Source organism: Ipomoea nil, unplaced genomic scaffold (assembly GCF_001879475.1).
Source record: "Ipomoea nil cultivar Tokyo-kokei standard unplaced genomic scaffold, Asagao_1.1 scaffold0706, whole genome shotgun sequence".
NCBI lineage: Eukaryota > Viridiplantae > Streptophyta > Magnoliopsida > Solanales > Convolvulaceae > Ipomoea > Ipomoea nil.
The window spans coordinates 2,521,434-2,531,552 of record NW_017617134.1 but is presented as its reverse complement, the minus strand read 5'-3'; the positions used below and the strand labels follow the sequence as shown (position 1 = coordinate 2,531,552).

Sequence of the window (10,119 nt, the reverse complement as noted above, 5' to 3'; positions counted from 1 at the left end):
TTTTAACATCGATTTCTTTTGACATGCAACGTCGATTATTTTGTAACATTATTCTCGCATACGTAGTAAATAAATAATATGACATCGTATGTCATTTAAAAAAAAAAACAAATTGCGATACAACGTCGCATTGTACGAATGCACCTTAAGTTCAAAAGTGTATAACTGACGCATCTTAAGTATTAAAATGACGCACCTTAAGTATTAAAACGACGCACCTTCAGCGCAGAAAATACGCACACTGCTGGAAATTTTTCATTTTCTGACCACATTTCCGACCACCCAGAATATTGGTCGGAAAAAGTGATTTTTTTTCACTTTTCCGTTGAAGGATTATGGTGGACGGAAATAGGTCGAAATTTTCGACCACCATTACTTAGTGGTCAGAATAATCGACCACAAAGTAAAGATGACCGAAAATTTCTTTCTGCCGTTTAAATTTTAAAAAATTATCTATTTATTATTTCCGACCACATTCAAAAGTTGTCGGAAATGTATTATTATTATAACTTTTTTTTCCTAGCATCTTTTTTAAAAGGAGCGGGTCATTTATTTAAAATATTAGAAACCTTTAAAATATGAAAACGACCCATCATTTTTTCTTTATTTTCAAGAGTTAGATTTTTAGATTTCTCTATACGTTCTGGGAACCAACACCTATCCACCACTGAAGCCCTAGATCGTCTACGATGTTGAAGTCCTCGATCGCCTTCTCCTCAATCGACTATGCAGCTGCGAACCTTCTCCTCCTTAGCTCTTCTCCTCGATCAACGACGTAGCTGTGATATAAACGTTTTCCTCGCTCATTTGCGTCGTCTCAAACACTCGTTGGCATATTGTTCTGCCGAGAAAATTTGTATGAGGATGAGGAATACAATGAAAGACAACACACTGCATTGATCGTTTCTAAGGTAACCGCTATTATGCCTTCGTTAGTTTCTCATCTATTGTTAAAGTTCAAGGACTTAAGGTTCTTTATTTCTAATGTATTGTTATTTACTTATTTTTACTATAGTCAGGGAGGAGGTATGAAAGAGCGAAGTTCGGGAACTGATTCGAGCTTGGCCTTCACTTCAAATTGGGGAAAGTGGCTTCTGTTAGATCTATCAGGCATTCAGGCAGGTAGGCTATCTACGATTGAGAATCCAGAAAACAGTATACAGTATGTATGACTTTCACCTTGTATTGATAGATACATATTTTTTGTATTTACTTTTCTGGAGTGAATTTTACTTTAACAGTTAAGATGTGTTTGTAGTTTATACTTAAGGAATGATTTGCACTTGATTTGGCTCCTCTCCATATAATAGAAATGCAAATGTTAATTTTTTTTTTTACTAGTCTTACTAGCCTTGTCATTTGCATATCAAAGTTGTGGTTTGTAAATGTGCTATTATACTCTTGGTTGCTGCTGATTCTGTCAAAAAATGTTTTTGAGGATTTTTTATTTTATTTTTGGGAAGGATGCCTGGTTATGTATGTAGACCTAGTCTGCTATGTTGGTTCTTTTTCTGTGAACAGAGGTTGACTTCTATTTCTATCTTCACGAAATCTTAGTTGCCTATTTCTTGCTCCAGTGCAAGGTGTTTATGTGAAGAATTTCTTTCATATGAATCAACCGGCAAGAGAAGTTTGTAAGGTTAGTTTTAGTAATTCATCAATGCTTTGTTGTTATTGGGGTGAGTTCTATTGGATGGTCCCTTGGTCTCTACCAAGACTAGAAGAGAAAGAAAATATGAGAGTTTGCTTGAAATGAAATACCTTTTCTGCTTCTCATTTTTAGTAAACAAGCAAGGATAGTTAAATGTTTTCCATGTTGGTATCATTATTATTATAGAACTTTTTCTCTTGTTGGTATCATTACAGGGCACTTGTGTGATTCCACACAATGAAACTGATGATTTGAATTCAGTTGGAGCTGTGAGGTCTGTGTTTGGACCGTTCGTTGAGCTCGTTAAATCATGGAACCTTCCTGATTGGATTGTGCACTGGGGCCATCCCGGCAACATGGTACACACTGGTTCTATTGTATTAACTTTTGAAACCATCAGGATTTTGTGCAGTAAGCTTTTGTGATTAAAGCATGTCTATTAACTCCTTTTCCTAAATCTCCCTTTCTGTTCTGTAGACTTTTGCTTTAACTATATCATCTCATAGTTGTTTCTTTCCACATATTACAGTCAATGCAAGAAGGAGATCCGGCATGGATTGGCTATATCTATGCATTTGCAATTTTTCATTCAAAGAGAAGGTGCAAAGATGATTGTTTCCCTTTTTAATATGTTATGCTTTTAGTTGTGGTGGTGTAGATAAGTTTATTGGAGAAGGCAGAGGTCTTGAGTTTGAATTTCATTCACTGGCTGTTATAAAATATTTCCACACGCTTTGCCCACCTAAAAGAATGTGGCCAGCTCATGAGGGCCTGTTAAGAATAAAAAATAAACTATTAAATGTCTCCCCTCTCTAATAGCTTAAGCTTTTAGTTGAAGCGGCAAACAAATATTTCATCATTTCCAAAATATATTTCTTTCATTTATCTAGTTTACTTTTACTTGTTTATACTATTCCTATAATTTCATTATATTACACTCAACATGTTAGTTTATTGCTTCCCTTGTTTCCTCCCTTCACCCCTTGCTCTCTCTATCTCTTTCTATAATAATTAATGAGGTGTTGTGTAATGACTATTTTGGTCTGAATATCATTTAGGTATTTGGTGTGTTGTGTGAAGCTCAGTACTTTTAAAATGTCATGCGTGTTGGATTTCACCTGAGATCAACTCTGGTAATTTGTGCATGTGGCGGTCTTCATGCTTTGTCTTTTCCTTGTACTCTGCACATTTTCTCATTGTGGTGCTTGTTTTTTTGCAATGAGCTGGTGCTCTGTTATGGGGTTTACCATGTAACCCAAATAATATGCTTAAATTTGCTCTCACATACAGTCACTTCTTCGTTCTCTTATTCTTATTATATTTATATATATATCTGTTTTAGTTTGAAACCATTCAGAAAAGTTACTTAGTTTTTAATTTTGAAAGGTTTGATTTTTTGGTTGAGAGTTGCCTGAATCATGTGTGCAATTTAGTGTTTTCCTGCTTTTCATTAAAAAAGAAAATCTAAATCAATTTTGAAGTTCCCACATCTTTTTTTTTTTTTTTTTTTTGGTTATTAGAATGGATGCCCTTACCTATTTTCCAGAAATATAATTGAATCATTGAATGCATGGTATATACTAGACATTATGCTCTCACTTTTAAATTCTTCATTATTAACCATGTTACTCTGAAATGCTATAATGATCAAACACTTAATAATGGATGTGTTTTTGACATCTATGGTGAAATTGAATTTATAGAAGACAAAGAGGGAACTTTTACTCTTTTGATGACTAATTCCTTAATTGGTCATTTACAGGGGTTCCTTATCAGCTGGAATAGGTTGCAAGCGAAGCTAGTAATCAACCAAAGTTACCTGCCTTCTTTACTTCAAAAATTCCACACCTGCTATTCTAGAAAAGTGCTCAACTGACCAGGTAATATCTAAAGGTGAGACACCATTGATGGAAGGCAGCGTCAGTGAGAGTGGTAATTCTTCTAGAGTAAGGGGTTCTGGTTGATGAGATTGATAAGGGGGAATTATGGTTGGTTTTGAATCCAGCAATTACTTTGCAGCGAATATGCTAACATTTCTATTTTTGTAAAAAGTTTCAGTTTGACATGGAATTCTTCTTCACAGGAGTTAAGGCTGGAATGTTTGTAAGAGATGCTAAGGTTCTTTGTCCTAAACTTGTCATTCTTTCTTATGACTTTGAAGCTTATGAGGAGGTATTGTGAGATTGGTTGAGTAAAAATGGAAATTCTTCAGTCATGCTTTCTCCTGTGCCTTTACAACTTTCAGTCACGTGGATAGTTTGACACACAATTTTTGATTTACAGGTGGCTGACAAGTTTTATGAAATTTTGCATAAGCACTGCAAGAAAGTGCAGGTCTGTCCGTGTATATCGTTCTCTTCAGAGCACACATTATATTATACTTATATAACTCTTCAATTGGCTTGTTACTGAAAGCGGGCTGTCATGTAACACCCCTAATTTTCAAGACATTTAAAACTTAATAATAAAGGTAACACCTCGTTAAATCCCAAAGCGTAACATAAGTGTACGGGGTGCTATGCCACACCTGGGCTAGAGAACCCAGGTGCACAGGCTGTCTAACTACTATCCTCTGAAATATAAATGCATAATATGGCACGCAGGCCGAAAGGGAAAACTATACTACTTCTACGCTCCAGTTCTAGCGCGCTCCGATGCTCTAATCCTCTGTGCCTGAAAGCCAAATATATCTGTTCAGCGAGAGATGCTGGTAACCCACACCAACGCGTTGAAATACAATACATATAGAGATATATATATAGATATACGAAAACCAGTGTGAGCATGAAGATATATCCTACGAACTCTAGCTTCTAAAACCGGGAATGACTCGACAGATAAGATCAGACACAAGCAATAGTTATGACAGTCATATGCAGTTCACAATAGATAAGGCAGATAAGGCAAGGCATAGACAATAATCACAACCCATCATAAACAATCCCCAATATAAATCCCATAGTCACATTCCTCCAAGACACTCATAATCACAGCTCATCCATATCACATCACATAGCACACTTTGTTGGCGCCACAGGACCAATCGCATGCCCATACATGAGGGTCAGCGCATATAGCTCTGACACGGCCCCGCAGCACCCTGCCCCGTATCGCAACACGGAGGGGTCGATCGCAACCGACCGATGAACCGCAGCTCATCATAATGTTTGATCGCAACCAAACAGTGGACCGCAGCCCAAGAGAGTGTGTTATCTGACTGTAGCCAGGAATTCCCATCTGACTACAGCCAGCCTCTGAACCGCAGCTCAGGAAAGATGTCACCTGATTGCAGCCAGGAATTCCCATCTGACTACAACCAGCTTCTGGACCGCAGCCCAGGATACCGTCATCCGACTATAGCCAGGAATTCCCATCTGACCATAGCCGGCTTCTGAACCGCAGCTCAGGATAACCAATCCGATCGCAACCGAATTGGGGTAACACGCACACATAACACATAGCAAGCACATGCAACCCACATTACACCTTGGGAAGGGGGATAAAACGTATAACAAAACCTATGCGTGATCCACCACACACTAAGAATAGTCCTAAGGGGTTCATACTTCTTCCACCTAGGTCAACGGGATACCAATTCAACTAGCATGCAATACAATAGACTCATAAACCTACAAACGGTACCCGAAACATCAAACTAGACATAGGCACGACAAACGGGGTCCGTTGGGACACCACGGGGATCGGGAAAACATCAAACGGGAAACCGGGGCCCCGAGGGGGGGGGGGGGAAGATTCCAGCGGGTAGCCGGTGGGTGGTGGGCCACCCGCCGGCTGCCCGCCGGCCAGCACAGTTCCGGGCAGCGGGTGCCCGGCGGGCAGCTGCCCGCCCGCCAGCTGCCCGCTGCCGGAACTGCCCGGAGTTGCTACGGGTAGGTGGCGGGTCCCCTACCCCCACCTACCCCCCACTGACTCTTTTCATCACTTTTCGCCCCGGGAACCGTTGTGGAACCCGAAACCATGCTTAGACACTTTACAACGCAATTAACGACAACACGTAGACAATTAACGGATCAATTACGAGAAACGAACGACACATAACCTATCATGCTTTTCTAAATATAATCAACACCCAAACATGCGATTTCCCCACCCGATAATCCAAGAATAAGATCATACGATACAACCTAGGGTTCTAATTGCTTTTATATCAACAAGAATATGATTCATCTTCTAATTGCAAGATTCAGTAAGAATAACACACAAACATCAAGGATGCCAATTAATCATCAAGAATATCATAATCATCAAGAACAACACATAATCATCAAGGATCCCGAATTAATCATCAAGAATATCATCATTATCAAGAAACTCCCAATTATCAAGATTATCAAGATTCCCCATGGAATCATCAAATCAACATCAATAATAATCATCATAATTTCGCCATTCACAACAATATGGGGGAAAACCCTAAGGGGAAAACATAGCTATGAAAATAGGTTTTGTTGAGACATGGGTTACCTCTTAGCCTTAATTAATTCCTTGGCTATGAAGGATCTTTCTTTAAGCTTTCTTGCTTTCTTGATTTCTTCTAAGGGGATTCTTGGAGCTCTCCTGGGGTGATGGGCGTTTATGCGTGTGGGGGGTTCTGGGTGTCTCCTAAGTTCTTTATTTATATTTTTAAGACTCCTAATTAGGGCCTGAATGGTATGGGTTTACTAATCCTATTCCTTATAGGATTCAGGGACTCGCTTTAGGGATAAGGGTCCATATTAATTAGAGCGGATCCTAATCACAATCTGAATAGTAAAAGGTTTACTATCTTTATTCCTAATAGACTTAAGCCTCTAATTTAGGCAAGGGTCTACGGTCCATGGTGGACCCCATTAATTAATTAAAGGGGAACTTAACTTAATTAATCATATTTAATTATTATTGGCGGGATTAATTAAATAATTAATCCAAGATTAAAGGTCGTAACACGGGGTGTTACACGTCAGTTGTGATGAAGCATTTTTAGACGCCACTGACTCAGGGGTGGATGACATTCAAGCATTTGTCAGACTGATCAGGAAGGAAATTGTTGAGATAACAGGATGCACTGCAAGTGCCGGTATTGCTGGAAATATGCTTATGGCCCGTCTTGCTACCCAAACTGCAAAACCTGATGGACAATGTTGTATCCCTCCTGAGTAGGTAAAATGTTTAAATCTTATATATTTGTCTCCTATGAGAATTGGAGAGATAAAAGGAAAGTGAAAACTCGAATGAATATCGGTTTGCTGATATATATAGCTGGTTTTTTCCAGGTTGAGGAGTATCATCGCCATCCTCAACTGAGTCACACCTCAAGCTAAAGTTATGGAGTCTCCATCCTCAACTGATTCGCACCTCAACCGAGTCATCAACGGAGTCATTTCAAGCTAAAGTTACGGAGTATTCGCATCCTCAACCAAAAGGTAATTGCATTTTAATGCTATATATTAAGTCTACTAAATTTAGTCTCTGTTTAGGGTTTAAGGCTTAGAAATCTTATTTTAACTACATTTTCCTTTTTTTTCCTGCTTTTTTGCTTTGACATTTCTGAGTAAATATAGATGGATTTGTAGGTTTAGATATTAAGAAATATATAATACTCCCTCTGATTTCTGCTCCATTTTGTTGTTTTTCTATTTTTTTGCAATTACATATTAAAGGACATGATACCGAGCCTAGATTCATAATTTTCATAGCTTAAGGAAGAGGAGAAATTTAAATTTCATATACTTTAAGCTTTTCCATGAAAATTATGTGGAATATGCACACAAGGCTCTGAGGACTATATTTTCTTGTCTCTGAGGACTAAAGAACTTGCTATTTGTGGTGTCATGTAATATTGTTGGACCTATGATGCATCTCAATTATCTTGATAGTCATGATATATGCACTAGACAGTTAGACTCATAATCCACTTCCAAAATTTTGTAATATGTTTTTCCCCCTATATAAGTATTGTTCATCACTTATTTTCTCTATCAACTAACGCATTTTCTCTAACTGTTTTAAAGCTTTTGGTTATGTTATTGACAGTACTGTGTCTTTTCCTAAATACCTTGACATAATTACAGATTGCACCAATTTATCTAACATCACGTATGAAGCTTGGAATCAGCTTGTTGGAAAATCTATTGTACAAACAACCTGTACAGCAGCACCAAGTTCTACTGAAGGTCCAACATTGAGTTCTTTCTTTTCTCACACCTCTTTTGCATACAGGTTTAGCCCTATCCCCAATAAGAAAAACATAATTTAGAGATAGATGAATTTTGTACTGGAGTGTGCATGTCTTTGAAAGATATATAATTTGAGTTGTCTTCTATTGCAGAGCATGGACATCTATCGTCTGTATGAACTTAACACTGTCTCTTCAAACATTATGAGGGTATGTCATGGTCAAATTGATTAGTGATGTCTGAGTTTGTTGATCAGTTTTTAGATATTCACCTTAAATTTATTACATACTTGCAAATACTAACTAAACTTGTGTATGTGCTTTAATAGTTTAATTTCATAATTGAAATGTGTTATCCCACAACACAGATTGATGGAGTCCACCACGGGAAACATGGAAAGAAAGGCTCTGTAGTTTTCTGGCTTCAGGTCCAGCAAGCTCGTGATAAAGTTCGTTTAAACAGAATTGTGAAGCAATTATTTGATTTTGTTGGAAAGTCTATCTCTGATGAAGGTTTCAAGGTAGTTATAGTGTAATTTAATATTTTTGTGCTTATACATCTCCAAGCAAAGTTAACTTTGATAATGAAGAAAATTTGATGTCTTTGTATATAACGCCTATATATTGCAAGTTCATATCTTTCTTTGACTGCATCTAACTGCCATGTTCTTCAACTTTTCTTGTAGTAATGGGAAGGACTAATTGAATTGCTGGGTTTAGAGTCCAGGACTGCTAGTGGTCTTGAGTTTTTGAACAAGTAATTATTGGTCACTTGTTTTCCATAGTAATACTTGTTCTTATCAATGCTTATTATATTCCATTGCTATGATCTATGTATTTATTGAGCTTCTATTGATGTGCAGGTGTAGGGATTTCAGGCGATGTCTTCTGCAGGTTGAAGGTGATACATCTACTGATGCTGCTGGGAAAGCTATTATTGCCCTTATATCAGTATGTCCAACGTGTTAACTGATGATGCTATTAGATATTCTTTATAAGAAGTGAAGAACAGTGTTTAGATGATGCTTCTCCAGTATTTTTCTGAGGTCTCTGTCTGCATGACCAAAATTTCATTTGTATTTGTGTAATTTGCAGCTGATGAAAAACCCTTCTACACCTCAACAATGCTTGTGTTAAATTTTCAACTGTATATTCATGAATGGATTCTTTTCAAGTGTATGAAATGTCTATGTTTTTCAGCAAATATCTTACCAACTTGCCACAATATATATATATATATATATATATATATATATATATATATATATATATATATATATATATATATATATATATATATATATATATATATATATATATATTCATTTCACTACAGAGGGAACCTGTAGTGAAATGAATTTTTTTTATTGACTACGTCCAGTTTTCCGACCACCATAGTGGTCGAAATTTCCGACCGCCGGTGGTCGGAAAATCTGGACCCGCCCGACTATCCTCTTGGTCATTTTTTCCGACGGTCTTAGAAAAGTGGTCGTTATTTACGAGCACTTCTCCGGTGGTCGGATATAGCGAGGGGGATTTTTCCGGATACCCAATTTGGTCGGAAAAGAGGTCGGAACAAGCGTTTCCGACCTAATTAAGGCCATTTCCGACCACTTTTAGGTGGTCGGAAATCTGCTGATTTCCAGCAGTAGCACCTTAAGTTGCAACAATATGCAAAATGATTAAATTATCACTGCATTTTTTTTTTTAATCCGTGTTCATCCTGAAAGTTAATTTTGACAAGATCAATGGCTAACATTCACCCGCATGTTTCACTTGGACACCTCCTCCGCATTTGATCTCTATTACACACACACACACACACACACACACACACACACACACACACACACACATATATATATATATATATATATATATATATATATATATATATAATTAGGTTCTGGTGTGGTTGGTGCGCCCAAGTGCAGTTGTGCGGTTAAATCTGAGCCATTGATCTTACTTAAATCAACGTCCACGATTACCAAAATTTTTTTAAAAAATGCGGTGACAATTTGGTAATTTTTGCGTCTAGGTCAAATTTAAGATGCTTGGGTTTTGTGCTTAAGGTGCGTGAGTTTTGTGCTTAAGGTGCGTGAGGTTTGTGCTTAAGGTGTATGAGTTGTGTGCTTAATGTGAGTAGTTGTTGAAACTTACGGTGTGTGAGTTTTGTGCTTAAGGTGAGTGGATTTTGTGCTTAAGGTGCGTGGGTTTTGTGATTAAGGTGCGTGGGTTTGGGTTTTGTGCTTAATGTGAGTAGTTGTTCAAACCTAAGGTGCGTGGTTTTCCT

At 37.6% G+C, this 10,119-nt stretch overlaps 1 protein-coding gene and 1 long non-coding RNA gene across 2 annotated transcripts; both read left to right on the top strand.

Moving 5' to 3' along the window:
• Positions 1-799: 799 nt before the first annotated feature.
• On the top strand, positions 800-3,453 carry LOC109176436. Its single transcript, XM_019325865.1, has 6 exons — positions 800-911; positions 1,020-1,122; positions 1,578-1,639; positions 1,867-2,010; positions 2,181-2,251; positions 3,414-3,453. Exons 2-6 carry the CDS (start codon positions 1,029-1,031, stop codon positions 3,451-3,453), a joined length of 411 nt encoding a protein of 136 aa, XP_019181410.1. The 5' UTR covers positions 800-911; positions 1,020-1,028.
• A 4,359-nt stretch (positions 3,454-7,812) lies between these two features.
• LOC109176437 lies at positions 7,813-8,270 on the top strand. Its single transcript, XR_002053380.1, has 3 exons — positions 7,813-7,870; positions 7,980-8,036; positions 8,195-8,270. It is a non-coding gene; the product is annotated as an uncharacterized LOC109176437 (long non-coding RNA).
• The last annotated feature ends 1,849 nt before the right edge of the window (positions 8,271-10,119 follow it).